At 41.8% G+C, this 24,850-nt stretch overlaps 1 protein-coding gene across 2 annotated transcripts; it reads left to right on the forward strand.

Annotated features, from left to right (window-relative positions):
• Positions 1-324: 324 nt before the first annotated feature.
• RBM17 (RNA binding motif protein 17) lies at positions 325-16,104 on the forward strand. Of its 2 annotated transcripts, none has more exons than XM_082051441.1 (12): positions 325-380; positions 2,395-2,535; positions 4,221-4,337; positions 5,245-5,411; positions 6,968-7,065; positions 8,003-8,059; positions 9,864-10,005; positions 11,901-12,052; positions 12,754-12,827; positions 13,198-13,296; positions 13,618-13,690; positions 13,836-16,104. In XM_082051441.1, the coding sequence occupies exons 2-12, from the start codon at positions 2,413-2,415 to the stop codon at positions 13,937-13,939; spliced, it is 1,206 nt and encodes a 401-aa protein (XP_081907567.1). In that variant the 5' UTR covers positions 325-380; positions 2,395-2,412; the 3' UTR covers positions 13,940-16,104. The 2 variants fall into 2 exon arrangements, with proteins under 2 accessions (XP_081907567.1, XP_081907568.1); XM_082051442.1 differs by having other exon boundaries at positions 6,971-7,065.
• Positions 16,105-24,850: the final 8,746 nt, after the last annotated feature.

Consider the following 24,850-nt stretch of genomic DNA (forward strand, 5'->3'; position numbering starts at 1 on the left):
AACCTCATCTGGGTGTTCCTGCTCCATGGGGGGATTGCACTGGATGAGCTTTTGAGGTCCCTTGCAATCCCTGACATTCTGTGATTTTGTGATTCTGTGTTATTCTGCGATTCTGTGATTCTGTGTGACTCTGTGCCTGTGAATCTGTCACTCCGTGGTGCGCAGTGTGGGGGGAGACGGTGGAGGAAAGAGGGTGCCGTGCTCTCCTCCCACCGCCAGGGGGCGGTACAACGGCGGTGCTGCCGCAGCGCCCTCGGCGCCCATTGGCTGTGCGGGCCGTGCGCGGGGTGTGGGGGCCGCAGTGCGCAGGCGCGGCCGCCGTGCGGGGCGGTCCTTCCCGGCTGCCTCAGCGCCGGCTCATGGCGGCGGAGCCGTGACGGGTGAGTGGCGGGCGGAGGGCTGCTAGCGGCAGCACCTGCCCGGGAGGGCCGCCCCGGGCTCTGTGGGGGTGTGGGGAGGTAGGGTGGAGCGGGAGGCGGGCGGTTGTTCGCCCTTAGCGGCCTTGGCCCTGCGCTTGCTCGCCGTGGAGGGCCCGAGGCCTGTGTGGAGATGGGGGGGAGGGGAGTCAGGGCCCCTCAGCCCTGGCCGTGCAGCCTGGCTGCGTCCCAGGCCTCGGCCCCTCTGTCCGCATGGGAGAGGGAAATAACAGCCTGGTATTCTGTTGATGTGGTTATACCCCCCCCTGCTTTCCTGCTTTGTGTCTCCACCGGCTGTAGTGAAACCTCCCCCCAAGGCGTTGAGGCTTTTTTAGCACGGGCTGTTGCGGTAGGTCAAGGAGTGATGGTTTTAAACTAAAACACAGGAGATTCAGGCTGGACACGAGGAAAAAAACTTTGACCCTGAAGGCGGTGAAACACTGTCCTAGGTTGCCCAGAGAGGTGGTGGATGCCCCATCCCTGGAGACATCCCAGGCCAGGCTGGACGGGGCTTGGAGCAACCTGAGCTGGTGAAGATGCCCCTGCGCATGGTAGGGGTGGGACTGGATGAGCTTTGGAGGTCCCTTCCAATGCAAACTATTCTATGATTCTGTGCCTGAAGTCTTTCATGATGTCAGCACTGTCCCTGTATCCGTGGGCATAGCATCAAGTACCCCAGGTGCTTCATATGTGCCCTAGAACAGCTGTTGTCCTACTGTGTAACGTTTCCTTCCCTGTGGCAGATGGTAGTTCTTGTTGTGCCCTGTCTTCATCCTGGTCCCATAGGCATTATAACGTTCCTCTATATGTTTCACTCTCTGTGCCCGGATGTTTAATAGTCTCCAATGGATGCAACTTCTTCCATTTTCATGCAGTGAACTCGCTTCTGCAGAGCTGTGGTTGTTCATATTGCTTTTCATATTCCACTGCAAGATTAAATTGTTGGGTCTTAAAAATTTTTTTCTGAGCTTACAACCTTTTGGAGTTCTAATATAGTTGCTCTCTGCTGTATCTGAGACTTTTCCCACAAGTTTAAAATGCATATAGGTTGTATTTATAGCAATAGCCATCTCTTATATACCAGGCAGGTTCCCTCAAATATAACTATATGTGAGATATGTGGTATCAGGATCTTGCTGATGAGTCTTTAAGCATTCACTAGAGACTGTTAATCAGTCATGTTTGATTCTGTAATAAATGAAGAAGGTAAAGTTTTTGCGTGGAGACAGTGTAATCCAGGCCTATTGGAGACTAAATAATGAACATACAGATTGTTCTACAGGTGACAGAGCTCTCATTGCTTTCAAATTTTCTCTTGTTCTGTTCATGCTAGAGACAATATCAAAGTGATACATTTAATGTCCTGTTATTGATGATGTTACTTAGATAGTTTTATGTGTGTGTGTGTTGTATGTATATGCATATTTAAGTTCTCTGTACTTCAGAGACCTTTAGATGTTGTGGAAATAGTTAAATATTAGTAGTCTGGCAAGTATATTTAGTAAAAGAAAGATGTTACCTTACAGTGATGCAAAAAATAGTGAAATTTAAGAAGGTGATTGGAATGTTGATATATTTGTGCATGTAGTTTTTAAGGTCAGCAGAGACAATAATTCCTTGGTGTTTGATTTGGAAGTCTTGAGGCTTGTCTGATACTTATTGTTGAATTTATTTCTGAACCTCAAGGTACCAGTGTGGACTACAACTTCTTAAAAGCCTCGAATGCTTGGTATCTAATGCTACATATGTAATTTTAGGAAGTTTCCAATGCCTGTTAATGTTTGAACAGTGTTCATTACATTTCAATTACTTTTAAACAGCCGTGTGTATCTGCTACTAACAAGAAAAATGTTATTGTTTTGAATTCTCTTTGGCTTTGGAAGAAAAAAGTATGGAATAAAGACATGAAAACTAGTAGCAAATAAGCCCTGGACATAGGTTTGTTATGTCATCTGGATTTTTTTCTTTTGTCTTTTAGTTTTAAATTGAAGAGAAAATGTCACTTTACGATGACTTGGGAGTTGAGACCAGCGATTCTAAAACAGAAGGCTGGTCCAAAAATTTCAAACTACTACAGTCGCAGTTGCAGGTGAAGAAAGCAGCTCTCACACAAGCGAAGGTACAGTCCCTTTCTGTTTTTGCTTTCTGTTGTTCAGACTTCTTTTGTCTTTGGATCACTGAGGAAGGTTTATGACCTTAGAATACTCATTTGGGGTAATTTTTGAGTTTGTAGTGAGGAGCCCAGTAAAACTGATGGTGGAAAAGGGCAAGATGCATGATTTTTGAAGTCTGTTAGAGGGAGTCTTGCAAAATTACAACTGAATTAGGAAGTGATGTATGTACTGCAATACTCAAATCTTTTAACTAGGTCTAATTTTTAAGATGAAATTTTGGTATTTTTTTAAGTAAGCAAGGGTCATACTGTGATTGATAGTCAGCAGTACTTGACTGCTGGTCATTCTTGGCATTTTGTGTCAGTTTTTATTTTTATGTTTGCATCATTTTATACTTGCTGTTTAAAAGGCCTTCAGCACTAAAGTGCAAATTGTCATACATGAGAAGTTTTTGCAGCAAGTATTTCCAGTGTACATGGAAGAGAGAAGGAGAGCAAACCAATTCACACAGAATCACAGAATGTCAGGGATTGGAAGGGACCTCGAAAGCTCATCCAGTCCAATCCCCCTGCCGGAGCAGGAACACCCAGATGAGGTTACACAGGAAGGTGTCCAGGCAGGTCTTGAATGCCTCCAGAGTAGGAGACTCCACAACCTCCCCGGGCAGCCTGGTCCAGTGTCTGTCACCCTCACTGAGAAGAAGTTTCTTCTTGAGTTTAAACTGTGACAGAGCCAGTTTCTATTGCCACAGTATTTGGCCCTTTTTCTTTAAGTAGTGTTGATATTTTGGTTCAGGCAGGACACCTGTGCTTTTTGTGGTGTGTAGGTTCTGGAGTGATATTACTTAATTAAAAAAGAAGTAATAGCATAGAAACTGAATACTTGAGTAGGCACAGCATTTTTTTCACTGGAACTAGTCCTGATTTATGCTGCTAAAGTTGAGGGCAGGATTTAGTTGATAATTGGAACAACCTGCGTGAATTAAATCTAAATGCCTACTATATTAGATATATTCTTTTTCTATGTAACTATATGCAATATATGCTTAGATTAATAGAAGAATAGAATAGGATTAGAAAACTCAGAGTTCAAAATAGATTAATACATTTTATCAGGTTATAAAATGTGAAGAATGGTAGATCTCCAGAATAAGTCTAACCTTCTTCTTAAAAAAGGGGGTTTCGCTTCAGCCTCATTTGAAGATATCATATGAATTTTTTGTGTTTTTCTGGTCCTAGTCCAAAGTAAGGACTGTTCACCTCCTACTGTAGGTCCTAGTGCATGTACAAGAAAAGTCTGATCTCACTTGCTTAAAAATAAGAAGGTATGCACTGGTTCCGCTGAAGCATCTTTGAAATATTGAGTCAGGTCTCTATTTGTATAGCAGCTCTTTAGTCATAGTTGGCAAGCACCTCTCTCAGAACTGAGCGGCTTTTGCCACCACTAAAATAGGACATCAACTTAGTTATCCACATCAAGGTTCTTTAGAAATGTTGAGAATTACTGTATGTTAATAAACTGAAGAGAAATTATTTATTGAGCTTTGCACAGTGAAGAATTTGAGACAGTGGTTTTCATCCTTAAAAAAAAAAATTGGATACCAGCTGCAAGTAAGTATGTAAAGGAAGCTAGTTTTTAGAAAATTGTTTTGTACTTTTCTTAGACATTTTGTGTGTTGGTGGTTTTACAGAGTCAGAGAACCAAACAAACAACAGTCCTTGCTCCCGTGATTGACCTGAAACGAGGTAGCTCTTCTGATGAGAGACAGATTGTGGACACACCACCTCATGTGGCATCTGGGTTAAAGGTAAGACCACGGCAGCTAAAAAGTCTGGCTGTTAGTAAATGTTTTGGAGTTGGAATTCTTTGACTGCAGTCTGTATTTTTATTTTTTCATCATTTTTCCTAGTGGTGAAAGAAGTGATCATTTTCTGAAATTGTTTCCTATGCTAAGAGGTTCTTTCATTAATGAACGTTCCTACTTTAGACAGACTTCCATGTGATACAACATGGAATTAACCAAGATTAATGTGCAGTTAAAATAAAACAATGTTCCCAGCATATTTCTTCTGAACACTTTCAAAGTACTTTGCAAGACAGCAATTTGGTCACATAAATAATGAATGTAATTGCACCAGTGTTGGAACTTGACCTATATAACAATCAACTCAAAAGAAAAGCCAGCTCACCTTTTAAAATTGATCTATTTGTGGTGAGGAATCAAAAGAAACTTTCTCCCTGAAACTTTTTCAGTGGTGATGGTTCTGAAATAGTTCTTTCAGATGAGAGAAGAACAGTATCTGCACCTCCGTTGGTATTACATTAATAGCAGATGATGAAAAAGACTGAAGAGATTGTGTGGGAGGATCCTTTGCAGGTGGTTGCAACACCAAGATACCATAATACTTCTAATAATGAATTAAAGGGTTTTGAAGGTTCTCGTCCATGTTGATTTGCTGCTGCTTTGTTTCTGATAGGGGGAGTGGGTGGGAATGATTCTTTCTTCATGGAAAAGTTTGAGATAGTGAGAGACTGGGTGAAATGTTAGTTTTAATAAAACAAAGATTTTTCTCTAGTGCCAGTGGGATTAGAATATTATCTGTCATTATAGAAGTCAGGAATTGAGTTTTGTGTCATTGGAAGTGTTAAACCCTTGGTGTCCGACTGGTTGTTTTCAGATCTCAGCTGAAAACAAATCCTTTTTCTTTTTTAAGGATCCTGTACCTAGCGGTTTTTCTGCGGGAGATGTGTTGATTCCTTTGGCGGATGAATATGATCCCATGTTCCCAAATGACTACGAAAAAGTGGTAAAACGTCAAAGAGAAGAACGACAGAGGCAGCGTGAGCTGGAGAGGCAAAAGGAGATTGAAGAAAGAGAAAAGTAAGGCTTTTGTTGAAATTCATGACATATTGACAATTAGATAAAGTATAGAAAAATCAATTTATTTAGTTTTTATCCCTGTAAACAGTTTCAGCGAGATTCTTAAAAGTTTTGTGAAGAATACTGTATGCTTGTAGAAACAAGTGCAATGTTTTCATTAGTATGTTTTAGTGCTCTCGCTGGAGTTGTCTAACAGTGCAAAAATTATAGGATCTATAATGTTTACAGCCTCTTTGACTGAAAGGTGTGTCAAGTTTTTCTACATTTACTTTATTTTGTTAGTAGCTGCAGAACTTGGTACGTCATGCGTTGTCAGACCTGCAGACCTTGCAGGTATTTTAGAGCATTTGATGTCAGGATAACATGACTACAGAAGTATCTTTCAACATTCAATGATAAACACCCCTTTCTGTATTTAAATACTCCAAACTGATACATGAATGCATGTCAGTTTTAAAGAAGTAGGTGTCGTAGCCTTTGAGAGGCATACTTGGCATTTTCTTCTTTAATATTTTGCATTCAGTTTGAGTTACTTAGTCATGTATTTATGTCTCCTTTGTCTGTGGACAATAGAAAATACTACTTGATTATTTTAATGCTCTTTCCCTGGAATAAGAAACCTCTCTGATCATATTAAAGAAGTTGAATGCAGATTCCGTGTCCTATCGAAATAGGTGGTAAAACATCTGCCAGCCAGGCACTGAGATTATATTTGCTTATTTTAAGGGAAATTAATAAGCCAGTTTGATCACATACTTTGTGATAACTTGGCTGTTTGAACAGAGAGCATACATTTCTTTTAAATTCACAGTGTAGAGATTCAGAGATTTTTTTCTGATTCTATAGCAACACTGATTTTAGCATCCTGTAGCACAATTTTGATGGTTGTGCTGGGAATCGGATCCAATTTATGCCCCAAGCTCTGCTCTTAACTTTTTTGGGAAAAAAAAAAATACTTTTGCTGTTTTCTAAAGTGTTAAAATGAGTGACGGCATGATCACAATAAATAACAGTTGAATCACAAAAAAAATATTGAAGCATTTCTCACTAATGATGAAAGTTTTACTGGACTTGCCTAAATCTTATTTTAATTACCAAGCTATCTTCTCAATAATCTGATGTTGAAGTGTGATGATTTTTTTTTAATAGACTGAGTAAATGATATTATTCTGAATGGGGAATTTTAAAAGGATTCTGTTCAAAGCAGTGTGATTAATTAATGTTTTACCTTGCTATCAGTTCTGTTGTAGTCATTCCATCACTGTTGTCAGTTTGGACAGGATTTATTCATATATTGCCTTATTTCCATATATTTTTCCTGACTGACTTGCAAGTGGAAGATGATCTTGCTTGAGATCTATCTTATATTGTACAGAAAATATTCCATGAGGATAAAAGCAAAGAAAAAGTAAAGGTGTTTACTCACAGCTTCATGGAAAAATGATAAAATGCCGCTTGAAGTGTAGCAGCATAATTCACACTGCAAAGATATATCACAAATTAAAGCAAAGAGTTAACTCTGATGGTTTCTTATCCTAACTCACTGTGTCTCCTAGAAGGCGTAAAGACAGACATGAAGCCAGTGGGTTTTCAAGGAGACCTGATCCAGATTCTGACGAAGATGAAGATTATGAAAGGGAGAGACGAAAAAGAAGTAAGGGAGCTGTTTGGCTTTTCATGGGGAAAGAGGAGGAAGAGGGTGGGGGGACAATTCACAATCCTGTTCCTGTTTCACGGATTCTGTATTTCTCTGTTCTCAGCTGAGAAGCATGCTGGTATTTCTGAGCATTTAGAATAAACCTAGCATTTCATTACACCATAATGCAGAAAAGTGTTCTTTCCATGGAGGCAGATGGCAGCTAATTTTTTTGTGGAAAGACCTCTTTTTATGTTATTTTGTACATACTTGTTTTAAGTTTCTGCGTGGTGCAGGTTCCACGGGTGAGGCGTGAGATAAAATTAGGCTACGAGAATCTCTGTTGGGTTTTCACTATTAAAACTTACTGTTCCTGCATTTGTCATTTGAATGCCCTTAGAACTAGTTAGAAGATGTGGATCTGGGTGGTGAGACATGTCTTTACATAAATTTATTCTCTTTCAGCAACAAAGTTACAGTAAATAATTTCTGATCAGGACATTTCAAATCTTTGCTCTGCTTTGGAAGTTTGGGACAACATCAGAATATTGCTCATTAAAATATGGATTAAGATATTCTTTCTACGCTGCTGTTTTGAAAATGTAGTTGAACATAGTATCTTTTTCACTTGGTTTGAGTAGTTTTAAAACTGAAGATTTGTTTCACCATAGTCTTTAAATTTGAAATCCTGTGAAATACGTTTGTTATAGACACAATATGTATAAATAGTACACCATTGCAGTTTGATATTGTCTCCCTTTATGTGCTTTTTGTTCGTTTCTAGTTCACCACTGTTGAAAATTCTCAGACTGCTCTCTTGCTGCTTTTCTGTTGATAGAGATATATGTTAAGAATTGGTTGTTAAGAACCCAGCAGCTGCGTTAATACTCAATGAAGCTATTTCAAGCAGCAGACCCTAATCATACGAATGAATTATCTCCCATTTTTCCCATAGGTATGGGGGGCGCTGCTATTGCGCCACCTACTTCTCTTGTTGAGAAGGACAAAGAACGTAAGTACACCCACATCCCATTCTCTAAAACAGAGCGCTATTTATTTCTCTCTCAATCCTCTAATTGGTTAACGCGTCCTGTCACTCTTCCCGTATGGTTCTTTCTGGCAGAAGAACCTGTACTAGTTCTTTGATGGCGGGAAGCTGTGGGGAACTTCTGATATTATTGTCCTGTTGTAACGATTCTTTCTGTATTGTTTGAGAAGTGGCTGAGCAAGCTGGTCTGTTATAACCATGTTCAGTCACTCATTTCTGATGTGAAAGAAGAAATGTTGCAGATTGGTTTCTCTGGGTAGACTAGAAACCCGCACATCATGGAGAAGGAATTTTTCTATTACCCTTTGCTATAGGAGGTATCTTATTGATATCTTCTCTGAAGGGATTGTGCACTACAAACTGAATTTTGTCAGTTTTTGAGGGGTACAATATTTGCTAAAGAGGTCTGAGGTGCGCACTAGGGTTTCCCTCAGTGAAGTTGGCTTGAAGTTGTCCACTAGGTGGCAAAATCTTCCTGTAAGAACAAAACTGTTCAATTTATTTATGTCTGTCTTAAACATTAAAAATAATACAATAAACAGTATGTTGTGTATGTTTTAAAAAAAAAAAAAAAAGGAAAAATAATCTTTTGCACACAAACTTTCCTTTGGGAGTCATGATTTTATTTATGAGAAGATTCAGATAAAAAAAAATGAAGCTTGGCGGAGTAGGTGAATGATATAATAGTGAAAGCATTTGAAGTGTGTAAACATTAAAAACAGAAAGAGATTGTTTTGAGTAAATAATTAAGAGCAATTGAGCAGTGTCAAGGAAAAGTAAATATCGGCTGGAAATGGTAGAAATATCCTGAGGGGGAGAGCTTTCAAAATGTGACATGATCTCACAAGGAAACCTTTGTATGACTTGTTACTTGATGCTCAAAGCTGGGGCTGGAAAAACCTGAGAAAACATTGCTGGAGCAGAAGCCCCGTAGTCCAGACCATCTGCCACTTAAATGGGGATTCTATTTTCCTCATGCGACATCCTCAGACTTCATTTTATTTGCTAAGATACAAGCACTAGTTCTCAAGAAAATAATGTAAAATGAAGTCAGAGTCCATAAATACATTCAAAAGTTGTCTTCAGTGTTGTGTAGGCTTTTTTGACAGTGGAAGGTAGCTCAGTAGTCTGATCAGTACTGTATCTACTTATAGATACGTATGTTTGTCTCCTAGGAAAGCTTTCAGTCCAGAAATTGTCAGTGAGATCTCTTAAGATTTTATGCTATGCTTTGAATTGCATTCATTCTTTGTAAGAGACTGATTTCTCTTTTGTGTAAGTTTTCTTTACAGCCCTCAGGCACCAAACTGTGTGCATTGATCCATTTTTGTCATAATTTAGTTCCTGATGAATGGGACTTGCTTGTCTTCTGTCTGGATAAACTCATTGTAGTGCAGGTGGCCTCTTAATGTTTCTTTTCTCCATTTGATAAGAGGTTAAAAAATGCATTATAGACCTACGGGTATAAACTCATCGTATATCCTATGAGAAAATCCAGAATAACAACTCAAATCTTGTTTCTGAGAGAGGGACAGATGAGGGGATGTTAAAGCAGCATGTGCAGAGGAACATTCTTCTGATTTGCATTCAAGTGGAAGACTTTTCTTTAGTAGTTTGTTAGTATTAAAGCAGAAGAAACTACAACTTGCATATGAAGAGCTGTCTGTAAATGTGTTAGATTGAGGGCATCATATTCTAGTGTTCATAACAAGTAGGTAGTTCATGCAAAGTATTTGATTGAAAAAGCAAATGTCTCTGTTTTCTTCAGCTGTAGCATCATTTCCATATGAAGAGGAGTCAAGACCTCGGGCACCATCTTCCAAAGCAGCTATTCCTCCTCCTGTGTATGATGAGCCAGAAAGACCTCGTTCTCCCACGGGACCAAGCAACTCTTTCCTTGCTAACATGGGGTAAATGTTTGAATTTATGCACATTTAGTGGAAAAAGGTGGTGGAAACCAAAAGTTAAAATAGTTTGTCAATAGAGAACACAACCCATTGCATGTATGTGGTTAGTCTGAGTGCATGCTGTCAGGAGACAGAAAAATCAGTGGATTGACTCCATCGAGAGATTCATTTGAGGTGGTTGCATTCAAGGCTGTGCTTTTAAGCAAGTTCTGAAGCCACATTCCAGTGTAAAGTGTTGGTGGCTTTTACAAGCCAAGCTAGTGTGTATACAGGAAAATACAGATGGAACCTTAGTTCCTTTGGTTTTCTTTGTCTTAAATTTGCTAGGTACCAGTGGTCAAATAATGTCAGTTCTGCTTTGTTTGTTTGTTCAAAAATTCAAAGCATACTTGCATGAGTGTAGCAGACATGGCTGCAAATCTGTCCATTTACTTTTCTGCCTTGGATTAGCATTGTGTGCCATTCTTGTGTTACTACTGAGGCAACAAAATGAAGTCAAATTTATAATTAGAGACCTCATTTGAGAGGTTTAGTGGTTAGGTATGGTCCTTATCAATCACAGTGGGTGTTGTGGAAATGCAGCCTCAGTGTACTCAAAACTATATCCAGGAGGAAAACAGACATAAAAATGTGGGTTTTTACATGATTACAGTGCATTTCTGTTTTGGAGACAATTTTTCATGTTTTTTTTTTTTTAATAAAAATGCCTTTTTTTTCTTTTTTACATTGTCCAGAAAAAGGATGACCAGACTCAGTACTGTTGGATCAGTTTATGTGTTGTTCCTGTGTCTAGTTAGCAGTACCCTGGGGCCTTCAGTTCACTGAAGGAAGTGCTAAAAATATGACTTGACCTGCCTTACATTGACCGGCACAATTGGCTACTGTTTAATCTGTGATTTAGTGTTTTAACTTTTCAATGTTATATAGCCAGAATTTTGGCCTTTTTTAATTTGTCTTTGTGTGTTTCATATAGTATGCTTAGAAAATAGTCTTGTAGTCACTGATCCTGCATTTTGTATGTAATTTTACATGCCTGTTGGTAAAATAGGGGTCACTGAATGTAGAATATTTACTGCGGTGTAAACTATTATACCATGGCATGTCTTTTGTGTCTTGGCCTATTGAACTATAGTTTCCAAAGAAATACCAGCATGTTTCTATCTATTAGTTTAGTGGGAATTTTAAAACCTGTCAGTGGAGGTGCTTTTTGTAAGGTACTTACAAAAAAGGTACTTTAGAATAGTTTAGGGATTGTATTGCCTCAATACATTTTTGAAAATTCAGAAAGATTAGATGTTTAGATAAATACTGAGGATATCCAGATTTGTTACAGGAAGGGGAAGCAAAGCCATGTACTCCGGAGCTTACGGCAACTTTGAACTAGTAGATAGTGGGAAGTAGATCATCCCACATCTGCCTTTTCTCTCACGCTTTTGATACCAGCCACTGGCAAAGATAAGAAACTGGACTAAATAGACCCTTTGTCTAATCTGATTTGTGATTTACTGTCAGCAGGCTGATCTGGTTGAAGATGTTCCTGCCCATGGCAGAGGGGTTGGACTAGATGATCTCAAAAGGTCCCTTCCAACCCAAACCGTTCCATAGAGTGTATGATGCTGACTTGCACTGCAAATAGAAGTTGGGTTTTATTTGGAAAAGTATGAACAATTTTATTTAGCCAACTTCTCTGACAGCTTTTCTGTCTGTAATTCAGGGTAACACTTTTCATGTTCACAGGGTGCTGTGAAATTGCGGGGTTGTCAAGTCGTGTAGAAACATGTTTTCAGTCTCTGCGTAATGAGATTTTAGGAGGCAGAGTAAATGAGCACTCGGGAGAAACGCAATGTTAATGTTTTGTCTAAGAAACCTTTACTAACTGATGCTTTTTGTCTTTGCAGAGGGACAGTAGCTCATAAAATCATGCAGAAGTATGGTTTCAGAGAGGGCCAGGGGCTGGGGAAGCATGAACAGGGGCTGAGCACAGCACTGTCTGTAGAGAAAACAAGCAAGAGGGGTGGCAAGATCATTGTTGGCGAGTCTACAGAGAAAGGTAATTTTGTCCTATACCAATAAGTTTGTGAAAAATGTTCAGGGAAAAATTATATTTCAGGCTCAGTGGAAGCTCCTGGATTTTTTGTTTGCCACCTATCCTTGCAGAAAACACTAGTTAGATTTGGAAGAATGACTCATGGTCCTTCTTGTGGAAATTTATCTTTTTTTTAATCTTTTTTTTGAAGTGGTCCTCAATTATTTTAGTGCATCCTCCCTTTCCCCATCAGTTGTCCTCCTTTGGTGTTTGGAAGCCTCTTCAAAGGGTGATCCTGCTCTGCTCCTGCTGACTTTATCACATGCTTTAGATATTGCCCTCATTTCTCTGCTGTTGTCTGCCATAGAGACAACATCTCGGCTCACTAGAAACACACCTCTGCCTGAGCACAGGTGTTGAAAGTCAGATCTCATTTTTAGTTCTTAGGGGATCCGATACAATTCTGAATTTATGAATTATTTCCCTCAGTATGTTGTCAGTGTTATAGTTTAATTCACGTTCTGTAGCAGTGATTTTTCTGCTTATTGTCCTTCCAAATAGCTACAAGTTCTGAATAACTATTCCTCAACAATATGAAACTACATTTTGTGTCTTTTAATCCGTTGTTTGATAATAGTAAGATTCTGATAAAAGCCCCTGTATAAGGTTTAAATCAGCTTTAATCTTATGTTATTCTGTGCTTCACTGTTCTGTCTTCATACCAGAAACAGGCAAGAAAGCGGATTCTAACCCCTTGACCGAGATACTGAAATGCCCAACTAAAGTGGTCTTACTAAGGGTAAGTTGGGAGTAAGGGAACATGTCTTGATATTTGCAGTGTACATGACTGGTTGAAATGCTTAAACCCCTGCTCCTGTTGCAGTGACTCTCTAGTTTGAACAGTTTTGGCCTGTGCCTATACGGTGCTTAGTGTTGTGGAGAAAATATGTGTCTTCCTGGGATAAAAATTGTGACTTTAAATCAGCACTGCCTTAGATCCCACAGTTACCTTGTCTTAGTACTGGTGAACTGGCTCCTCCTGTGGACCTTGACTAGTAAAGAGAAGTTTAAAGTATTCATGGTCACAGCTGTGTGCATCTGGGATTTGACTAAATAATCATCTATATAGACTGCACCCAGTGAGTTGGGTTTATTCTTTTAACTTTCAGAACATGGTAGGTGCTGGGGAGGTGGACGAAGATCTAGAAGTTGAAACTAAGGAGGAATGCGAAAAATACGGCAAAGTTGGGAAATGTGTCATCTTTGAGGTAAGAGAAAATCTGTCTCTGTTTTTGGCTGCTTTGAAAGCGAACTGGGCACTTGTCCCTCACAACTGGCTTGTTACTGCTGTAGAGAAGGGGCATAGATTAGAAGATCTCACAGGGTGCTTTGCTGTGTTGTGATTCTATATTTTCCGTATCTGTAAGATACAAACACTTAATGTCAGAAACTGGGCAAAAATCTCTGAGTATTATGCTTTTGGAACCTTTCCATTGTGTTCTCTTTACTACTTTTGTGAAGAATAGCAATATAAAATAGTATTTTTGCTGCTGTTCTAATTCCTTCTGGGTTTTTTTGTTTCTTTTCAGATTCCTGGTGCCCCTGATGATGAAGCTGTGAGAATATTTTTAGAGTTTGAACGGGTTGAATCTGCCATCAAAGGTAGGATACTAAATTGTGTCCTGTGAACCTCAGAGTTAACTTCTGTAGAGGGATTAAACAGTCTCACTGATTAGACTGTTTAGCTAAAGAAATGTTTATTTTATTGAATTGCTGCTTGCTGACCTGTTCTTGGTTTCCATTCCAGCTGTTGTGGATCTAAATGGAAGATACTTTGGAGGCCGAGTGGTGAAGGCTTGTTTCTACAACCTGGACAAGTTCAGAGTGCTGGATCTGGCAGAGCAAGTTTGATTTTAAAAACCTAGCCCTAGGTGTCACTGTTTTGGCAATCATGTTTTCAGCGGTAGGCTGGGAATAAAGAAAAGTAGCTTTCCTAGCAAACTGGAAACAAGCCTCATTGAATGGATTTTTCGCATTCGTTGTGACTTACGTTTTTTGTAATATAAAGCCCTTTGAAAGTAAGATTCACGTCTGTGTGGTTTTGAATTGCACAATTCTGCTTATTGCTCTGGGGATCCTGTTTTTTTGAGCTTTCAGGTGGCTTCGTTCTTTTGAAAACCCACCGCTGAGGAGATGCTTTGCCTGTATTCCTGCTTTCCTTGTCCTGGTGCTTCATCATGGAGTCCCTGTGCTGCATCCACAATAAGTGGGAAGCTTTGGAAGAGGACTGTGTGTTATCATGCTTTTCTTCCTTGATGGCGTATCTCAGAATTAAAGCTGCACTCTCCTAAGTCCTCCATCTGCACACCAGAGCGATTTGGGGTCCTTGGACAGTTGGCAGCTAATTTGTTCTCTCCTGACTCCAGGACAATATGCCAGAATGGAGACTAAAGTAACAAGGAATGAGTCTGTCTTCCCACATCCAAAGAAAATACACGTTTAACCCAGGGAAATAGAAGGAGGAAGGAATTTAAAACACTGAGCCCTTTGAATCAGAATGAGTGGACTTAGCGGGAGCTCTGTGCTGTCAGGAAGTGTTTGCTAGAAATATCCAGGGTTATCTGGTCACAGATAGGTAGAACTGTAGGTAGAACTGAGGGAAACTCATTCTTGTATCTGGCCTGCTATCAGATTTTCACTTCCTTTAACCTCACATATAGGTAACTAACTTCTTGTTTAATTGGTTCAAACTTGGCATTTGTGCTATCTATATACATTTCTGTATTTGAGGTCAAATAACATTTGAATTGGGCTATTTTTTTGCGGTGTGTCAGACGAAGTTTTCAAAGTAGGAGGCGATGGAAGAAAATTCTCAAATGAAAATCTGATGAGTTGACAAACTGAACTACTAAACACTACAACTCTTTTTATCTGATGTAAAACAATACATAGCACTCTGCTCCTGATTTCATGTCTGCTTTTTTTTGGAAACAGTATGTGACAAGACTTGCCAGGAGGTGGCTGTGCAATGGTGGCAGTTGTTCCATTGCACCTGGAATTGTGCAGATATTAAAATGGAAGTGAGCTCTGAGGGCATTTTAGCTGTTTGAAAGCTGATGCTGGATGTCTTTTTTTCCTGTTATATACACATATTAGGGGGAGGGGGGTCAACGCTGTGAATATCTCCAGTTATTGCCCTTTTATTAAGTTTTGGCTGCAGATCTATATGACAAACCCTTGGTCTTGTGTTTCGCTTATTTTGTTTGCTCGTGTTCCACCCACCTCTGTACAAACATTTCCTTGTAAAACAAGAAAACCATTTTTTAAAAAAAAACTTGTATTTTACCTACTGTGTGTTGACTTTTTTACTGTCCTCTTGCACAAGGCCTTCCCACAGAGTCAGTCACTTCTACACCACGTGTGCTGCTGTTGGCAATAGTTATAATTCACCTTTAGAAAACATCACTGCAGCAGAGGTAAAAAACCAGCCTAACACTAAAACCACAATACTTGGGGCAATAACAGAATCCAAATTCTGTTCTTGGCTCTGCTGTTAGTTTTCTGTTTGACTTTGAGCAACGCTTTAAGGCCTTTTGCTGCTTTGTAGTAAAACAAAGAAATTAGCTTAATGTGAATTAGCATAGAATTGCTTGTAAGAGTCAAATAATTTGAGTGGCATGCTGTAGAAAGTAACTGATAACAGATTCACTGTGATCTGAACTTAGCTGGAAATATGACTTGACTTTAAGCAGCGTCATTTATTTATGGCTATTTCAGCAAATACTGCTGTGTAAGCATTTCCTAAGGTATATAGACTCTTTTCCCTGTCTTATAGCTGCCTTTTCTGCTGTTATCTCTGTAATACCAGCTTCTGAACTTCCAGTTTAATGAGTTGGAAGTCTTCCATTTGCCGAGAAACGCTTCACTGGCAAGTTTTGAACCATTTAGTTCTGAAAATCCATATTGTGGTTGAAGACTTCTGGGTAAAGTTTACCCCTGGAAATGTACGGGTGAGGACTTGTTCATTTAGTGCTTTGTGTAAGAGATTCATTCTGTAAATAAAGTATTTTTCTGTACCATGGAGTCACCCAGACAACATAACTCCTTCTAAAGCCTTAGCAGACCTATGTTGCTTTAATTTCCTCTCTTTGTGGGTACTCACTTTGTGGGTGCTGTACAAATACAGGATGTTGGAGCCTGATTTGTAGCAGTCATCCTCTATGTGCTACCACGGTAAACGCAAACGCACAGGTGTGGAAACCTGGAGAGTATCAGACATGCTGACGGATGTTTTTAATCAAACCTTACTTGTCACAGATAATGTCCTTGGCAGGAAGCAGTTTTTTTGCAAATGCACATTCTTCCACTGAGCCCGCCTTGATGTGTCAGCTCAGACTTTCTCAGGTATGGCTGTATCTTTCATGTCTTTAAAAATTTGGTTCTGAATTTACTTCTCCTTACCTCAGCTGGAAACTTATCACTGATTTATTTCTATTACTAGTAGATTCTCAAATTATTACTTAACGCCTCCAGCTCTTCCTGTTTACACATTCATTCTTTTTCCTTCCTCTGTGATTCAGCAGCAGCTTCTCAAAAGGTTCAGCAGCACTCAATTTGCAGTTCTTTGTTGCAGCTAGGAAGTTTTACTTATTTGTATAATTGAAATTACGCACCCACCTTTTTCTGTAAGGTATGTCCTTTTAACTATTGTCTGAGGCAATAATATTTTTGTTTCTCTTTGCGTGGTGCCTTAAAAGATTGTGATTTTACAGAAAATTAAGAGAATGGTGGCCTGTTAAAATGTTTGCCTTAGTCCAGTATTGGTTATATCGCTTCAGATGAAGCGTTTGGTATTTTTCAGGCCCGATTTCCTAAAGTGAAGCTTTAATTCCTTGTTTTAAGTACCCATGTAAATACTCTGATTCTCTAATGTGCTGAATAACTGAATCTCCTCTCAGGCTAAGTATGAACTATTCGTCACTTCTGGGAATCTAGATTAGGTGCCTACTTAAGAGAGATTTGGCTGTGTCCTGATACCGAGAGGGACGTGTCGGTCCGGAGCTGAACGAGGTGTCATCCCCAGTGCCTGATCAACCCTGAAGTCTTAAGAACAGGGATTTGCATAGCAGCATAACCGCTGCCTCGTTATCTTCCTAATTTGTAGCACTGGCTGCTATTTTAACAGTCGGGACATGTTGGCTTGATGCTTCTGTAGTTGTTATAACCCCAAAGTTTCGCTCCTGAGTGGTACCAGCTATTTCAGAGCCCATCATTCTGTGCATAGGTTATGATTGTGTTTTTTTTAATGTGCACTGTTCTGCGATTAACCTGTGTTGAATTTCAGCTGTCACTTTATCACTTGCCCGCTCAGTGTCAGACTAAAGAAATCCGATGAGATGGAGCTTCTAGGGAACATTTTTAACGTTATGATTGTCAAAAATCTAAGCTTGCTGTGCCAGTATTATATGAAAGGTGGGAGTTGTTGCTTCAAAGAACTTTCTGTCTGAACAGCCATACAAAGAAGGAAGGAGGCAGGGGTGGAAAATGTCTTGCCCAAGGTTGTGCAAAAGATTGTTAGAGAGTTGGGATTACACCCAATTGCCCTATATTTCCAACAACGCAACCAAAAGCCACATTCCTCATTGGGTTGCTTTTGATTTCAACAGCAGAAAATGGTAAGTGCTCTTAGCCCTGAACATTGGACTCTGAAGTGAATTCAGCTGAGGAAAGGAGGTGTAATCTGTGTGTTGCACCTTTGGAGGTGCTTACCTGAAATCAAGCTCCTATGGTAGGTTTGTCAGAGTATGTTTGGGGTATTTTACCCTTCTGTGCAGGAGAATATGTGCATTGTGACCCCACGTAGTTTAGGGGCCTATAAGAAAAAAGGGGACAGACTTTTTAGCAGGGTCTGTTGCAATAGGACAAGGGGTGGTGGCTTTGTAAACGAAAGGAGGGAAGATTCAGGCCAGACTATGAGGAAGAAACTTTTTACAGTGAGGGTGATGAGACCCTGGCCCAGGTTGGCCAGAGAGGTGGTGGCTGAACCATCCCTGGAGACATCCCAGGCCAGGCTGGACGGGGCTCTGAGCAACCTGAGCTGGTGAAGATGTTCCTGCTCATGGCAGGGGTGGCACTGGATGAGCTTTGAAGGTCCTTTCCAACCCAAACTATTCTGTGATTGACTCTTTAGGAGAATCCATGCCTTCGGGTGATGAGGCAATTCTCCTTACCAGAGGAACAGGGATTGATTGCATTATTGGTGCGGTCTCTGTTAATTTGCCATCAGCTGAGCAGTAAGAGTATAAAGTTTCTCTGCAGCTGGAGGGTTTATTTACTGCTTTGTAAACTCACGTGTTTTTGCAGGTGCTGTTTGGATTTCTGAACCTCTTTTTGCGTTTCTAGGAGACCCTTCAAGGGAGACAGGCACCGTGGTGGCTTGGTGCACCAGCACTTCTAGATCCACTCGCTGGCCAAACTCCAGCTACTTCTTGGTGGCAGTCAGCTGAGCTGGGGCATCACCCCTGTGCCAGAGCAAAGAACTGAGCTTTATGTGAAATTCTGATCTGCCAGCCAGCAGATTTGGCTTTCTGCTGCGTGGAGCTGTGGAAAAGGTGAGCTTTTCATAGATGGTGAGAATAGTGCCTGGGCTTGGGAGGTTTTTTGGTATATCCTGTGGGCAAGACTTTTAATAAAGGACATCCCTCTTGCCCTGTGATGCTGAAGGTTTTATTCTAACTGCAAAGCAGTTAAAGAGCAGCCCCAGAGCCTGTATCTTCCAATCTGTTTGGTTGATGTGAAACTTCATTATTTTTTTCATGCCCTCTCTGCCCTCTCGTTTGAAACCCCTCGTGGACTTTCAGAAGTGTGAAGGCTTTGAGGTCAGTGCCAGACCAAACCCATTGACAGGGAGGCATTGATGGGCAGTATATTTCTCCAGAGGATGTTGGAGATGCCAAGACAGCAGAAATATGGCATGGTCTTTGTATCTGCTCTGCAAATAGAAGCTTTTATGGGTAGAGGCTGAGGGAGCTGGGCTTGTTTAGTCTGGAGAAGAGAAGGCTTAGAGCTGAGCTCAGCACTCTCTAGAACTACCTGAAGGGAAGTTCTAGCCAGGTGGGGATTGGTCTCTTCTCCCAGGCAGTCAGCAATAGGACAAGGGGGCATGGGCTTCAACTCTGCCAGGGGAAATTTAGGCTGGAGATTAGAAAGAAATTCTTTACAGAGAGAGTGGTCAGGCATTGGAATGGCTGCCCAGGGAGGTGCTGGACTCACCAGCCCTGAAGGTTTTTAAACTGAGATTGGACATGGCACTTAGTGCCATGATCTAGTAAACGGACTAGAGTTGAACCAAGGGTTGGACTTGATGATCTCTGAGGTCTTTTCCAACCCAGTCGATTCTGTGATTCTGCTGTCCAAGACTCTAGCACTGTTTTCTCTTGAATCCTGTCCACCAGATCCAGACATTTTTAGGAGAGCTTATCTTAAAAATGGATATTCCGTGTTGATTCGTATTGTGGGACCAACCACAGGCAAACCTGGTGCTGTGTGACCGTGGTAGAACAAAGCAATTCGTGCAGAACGTTGCTCACACCCCACCACTGACTTCTGGTTATGGCTGTAGAAGGGACTTTTGTGATGTCCAGCTAGTCAGGTAGCTCCTTGTCAGGATACTTGACTGTGTGTTTAATATATGAACCTCATCTCTGTCCTCCTTTGGTCCAAAACTACATTTCAAGCAGGTGTTTTTCACCTGCAGTGTGGTTTAGTAGATAAATACACCTGCTTTCCCTTTTCCTGAAGGTGGGCTTGTGGATCTTTGAAAAATCCTGAGTTGCTTATAACATCAGCCAGTTCCAGTGCTTACAGGCCTTAACCCCTGGGCAACTCTAGACATAATCATAGACGTTCATGCCTTGTGTCAGGAGTAACAAATGAGTAGCTGCTCCTTTTTCCTCCTTGACGAAGGATCTGTGAACTCTGAAACTTTCTTTGAGTATTTAGGATGGTAATATCATCTTTCTCTTTCTGCAGGCCAATGTGTTAGATGTGCTGTTTGTCTTGAATGTCCAGGGTGATTTTACCTGCTGTTTACTGCAAAAAATCTTGTGTCATTCAAGATGCCACCCAGCAAGTTAGTGGTGAGGAAGAGAAGATGGAGTACAGTCTGCAGGACTTCTAACTGCTGAAAAAAAGGTAGGCAAGCCTAAAATCTTCCACTTTTTTATTCCTCAGGATAGAGAAACATGATGGAGTCCCTGTCCATGTGCCTGTGTTTGATGCCTTACCTTGAATTATGCAGTAGCTGACAGTAAATGCAAATGTGATCCCGTAGTGAGCTGTGCTCTTCAGTGATCTTGCTGTCTGTGTCAGATGGGGCTGGTCGTTGCTTTTGGTTTTCTGCGCACAGGAGCAACACCACAGCTTTCCCAATCAGTAAGCAAAGTCCTCCTTTAACGGGGGGAAAAATAGACGTTGAGGTGGAAAAGAATCAATGGAAGATCAGAGAGGTGAAAGCCAAGGGAAACGTTGCAATTAATTGAAGAAGGGATAGCGTGCACACTTCTGAAGATTTTTCTTCTCAAATCTGCTGTCCCTGATTTCTGATCCCTGTTGAACTCATGATTGCAGCTTTATGGCATTTCCTTTATTTTCCTTTTCCTTTTTAGCATCAGGAAATAGCGAAATCCCAAAGCACAGGGATCCATGCTGCGCTTCATTCCTTTTAGCACAGAAATGTGAGAGCACAGCCTTACGTCTTCCATCCAAACAACATCAGCACACTCTCAGCTTTCAGCCCCATAGACGTGGGCAGCAGGGGATGGGGGAACGAAGCTCTGCTCCCACCAGACCGTGTCTCCTGTGCAGGACACCCCGCTGCCCCGCTCCGGTGAGGCTGAAGGCTGGTGCTTTAACACTTCCCGTCTCCCAGCAGTTGCAGCCCGCTCCCTCCAGCACTGCATTCGGTTTACAAGATAAACCAGCTAATGTTGGGGATGGCTAAAGCAGGCGCTGGAGACTTTGCAAGGATTCTTCTAGTGGCACACGCTGCATGACAAACTCAGCTGTATAGAAAACAGGATTTTTCCCAGGAGGATGACTAGCCCTATCCTTGCTTTTCTCCTGTTTCTTATTCCTCTTGTAGAATCATAGAAGCATTTTGGTTGGAAAAGACCCTCGAGATCATCGAGTCCAACCATTAACCTAACTCTGACACTAAACCATGTCCCTAAGAACCTCATCCATGCATCTTTTAAACCCCTCCAGGGATGGTGACTCCACCACTGCCCTGGGCAGCCTGTTCCAATGCCCGACAACCCTTTCTGGGAATAATTTTTTCCTAATTTCCAATCTAAACCTCCCCTGGTGCAACCTGAGGCCATTTCCTCTTGTTCTGTCATTTGTTACTTGGGAGAAGAGACCAACATCCCTCTCACTCCAAGCTCCTTTCAGACAGTTCAGAGATCAGAAGGTCTCCCCTCAGCTCCTGTTCTCCAGCTGAACCCCCCAGGTCCCTCAGCCGCTTCCATCACACTTGTGCTCCAGCCCCTTCCCCAGCTCCATTCCCTTCTCTCAACTCGCTCCAGCACCTCAAGAGTTTTCTTGTCATGAGGGGCCCAAAAATGAACACAGGATTCGAATTTTGGCCTCCCCGGTGCCCAGCACAGGGATGGTCACTGCCCTGGGCCTGCTGGCCACACCATAGGAAGAAAGTGTTTTTTTCCCAAAGCAGTTTTTAAGCATCTTGCTACTTCATAACCCTTGAGTTGTTTTTCCTCTCCCTATCTCTAGGGTGTGATCTCTAGACTCCACTTGAGAGCACGAAGCAAATCAACAGCTCAGGAATCCGTGTGGTCCTGCCAAGACCAAGGTCTTCAGCTCACCACAGATTTCTCCACCTTTTGCCGTGGGCAGAAAGCTGAGTAGCTTTTTTGGACTTCGCTGCTATGAACTTGTAAAACTTGAATAGCAACTGTGAACCAAAACTCAAATGATACTCTAGCAAAACACACGAATCTCCTCCAGCACCCGCTGCTCTTGTGAGAATGGAGAGAGAAAACCGGTGGGTTTTGCACCATCTGAGGCACTTCAGGGAAGTGCTGGGATTCTGCAATAGTATTGATGCAGAGTTGGCACTGGGACAGGATATGAGCTGGAGCAATTCCTGATCACTTCACTCTTTATTAGAGAGGATGATGCAGTCACCCAGCAAAATTTAAAGACCTCTCTGGGGAAGTAATGATATGGAAATGAAGTATATTAAAACCAGGATTCAGGCGCTTGCTCCAAGCACAAATTTCAGAGGAAAACCCTCTTCTGCACCAGTTGAAGCTCTGCACATCATCCCATAAATCACAAGACTGTTGCTTCTGCAGATACAGTCCCCAACTATCACATTCACCTGCAAGGGCTCAGCTCTTCTGAGGAAGTCAGGAATTTAGGGCTAATAAGGAAATCAAGTAAGTCCTGAAAATATAGCCAGCCATCACAGTGCTATTTGTGTAACTCCTCACCTTTTCTTCACTTTGCTTTCTACCTGGTAATTTCAAAGGATTTTGCTTAGTTTTATTTCTATCCAGCAGGTGACTTTATTCATGGGCAAAGCCTTTGTGTTCCCTGCAGCATTTACAGGCACAGCTTGGGCAACGTAAAAGCCTGGGAACTTGAGGCTACTATCAGTTTTTATATTAAAAAATAATGATGTTGGCATCATAAAATCAATGCTTTTTTTTCCCCTTTGATTTAAGAAAAGGTATAACTGCATGGCAAGGATTTACCTCACCAAGCTTGGACTGTGAGGAATAGAATTGATTATTTGTCACTCTGGATGTATCAGAGGAGGATGGAGATGTGATGTTTTCTCTTCAGTGCCAAGTGGGTGTGTGGTGGCAGTTCAAAGCCACAGAAATCAGTGGAGAGAGGAGACTGAGTTTCCTGCATGGGAAGAGCAAAATCGCATTTAGAAGCCTGTTCGAGCAGGCATCGGCAGAAAAGCCATCAAGGAATTTATCAGACAGCGGGTGGTGCTGCTGCAGTAATAAATGTGTGCAGATCACTCCTGGGAGAAGCTGTGCAGTTCTGTACTGGGACCTTTCTCTCCAAAACCCCAAAATTGACGACTGTTTGCAAAACAGGAGATCAGGACCCGGAACTGTTGCAAAGGACCAAGAGTACCTGGTCCTATGTCTTTGACCTGCATCTCTCTAATCCAATCTTGACACCTTTAGAGGGCGCCTAATCTATGCGATATGAAGATGCCAGCTCTAATACCAGAGGTTAGCAAAAAGTAATCTGTCTAGGTCAGGCTGAAGCATCCATGGAGCTTGACTGGAAAGTTTCCAAAAGCTCATTGTTTTCCAGACCCTGCTGCATCTTAAGCCCTAATGACCTGGTTGTGCTGCAGCTCTCCCAGCAGAAATGGGCACGTGGAGTCCTGTGTTCAGCTCTGGAGCCCTCAGCACAGGACACACATGGACCTGCTGGAGAGGGGCCAGAGGAGCCACAGAAATGACCCAAGGCTGGAACAGCTCTGCTGGGAGGACAGGCTGAGGGAGTTGGGGTGTTCAGCTGGAAAAGAGTAGCTCCAGGGAGACCTTAATGCAGCCTTTCTGTACTTAAAAGGGGCCGAGAAGAAAGATGGGGACAGACTTTTTAGAAGGGTCTGTTGTGGTAGGTGATGGTTTTAAACTAAAAGAGGGGAGATACAGGCTGGACATGACAAAGGCATTTTTGACCCTGAGGGTGGTGAGAGCCTGGCCCAGGTTGCCCAGAGAGGTGGTGGATGAACCATCCCTGGAGACATCCCAGGCCAGGCTGGACGGGGCTCTGAGCAACCTGAGCTGGTGAAGATGTCCCTGCTCACGGCAGGGGTGGCACTGGATGAGCTTTGGAGGTCTCTTCCAACCCAAACTATTCTATGATTCTATGATTGCCTTTGCTAGTGAGAGGCCACAAGGCTCTTTGCAACTTTCCCTTCTGCTAAATTTGCAAGGCTGAAGCATCAGGTTTGCGATTGACACATGGAGAGAGCTCCCTGTGTTCAAGGGAGCTGGGTACCAGGTGTCTCTGGCTGACGGAGCATGGGAGGATTATCAAAGGCCTTGAAAATGTGGACATGAGCTAAAACCAGAAGCTTCAGGGTTACAAAAACTTGCCGATGGTCAGTGACTGGTCACTGAGGTGCAACCTTGAGAGCTGGGAGAGATTGGCTTGGGTGTAACAGCAGCAACATGTAGCCCAGGGGTGAGGCCAGAGGCTAAAAACCTGCCTGGGCACTCAAACACCTTATAAAAGGACAAAATAGGATTCTGCAAGCCTGATTGATTCTGTAAACATGTCCCATGACATACCCAGCCCCAGCAACTATAAGCACCCATGTCTTTCTCACATTTGTGCCATGCAAGCTGTTCAAAATGTTATAAATATATTAAAAGAGCTTTTTTACATTATTTGCTTGTAAAGTACAACTCTCATAGTGAAGGAGATCACTGTGATTGATTCTTGGGCTGAAACAACTGCCTTACTCAGGCTGCCACCACCTCATATCTCACTGTACCACTAACTGGAAAGGGAGGTCAGTTCAATATGAATTTCCTGGCTGGGTAATCACTGATATGAAGATCCATTCCTCCCTGTATGGGTAAATTCATCTCTGCTTCCCTTAGGGATGGGGAGAAATGCTGAGCTGCTCAGCCCGGCAGAACATTTCATCTCTCATGCCCCTTGGCACAAAGCCTGGTTGCGCACACCTATGGATTCTGTGCAAAGTGGGGAAGGAAAGTTAAATCTCCATCTCCATTTGGCTTTTCTGGGGTTAAGGATGAA

Source organism: Streptopelia decaocto (genome assembly GCF_964273445.1).
Source record: "Streptopelia decaocto genome assembly, chromosome: 1".
NCBI lineage: Eukaryota > Metazoa > Chordata > Aves > Columbiformes > Columbidae > Streptopelia > Streptopelia decaocto.

Excerpts from the sequence above, each read along its gene's own strand:
- RBM17 (XM_082051441.1), top strand. The coding sequence starts at position 2,413 with ATGTCACTTTACGATGACTTGGGAGTTGAGACCAGCGATTCTAAAACA. Across the intron at positions 4,338-5,244 it reads ATGTGGCATCTGGGTTAAAG|GATCCTGTACCTAGCGGTTT; the intron begins GTAAGACCACGG and ends TTCTTTTTTAAG. Across the intron at positions 7,066-8,002 it reads AAGGGAGAGACGAAAAAGAA|GTATGGGGGGCGCTGCTATT; the intron begins GTAAGGGAGCTG and ends TTTTTCCCATAG.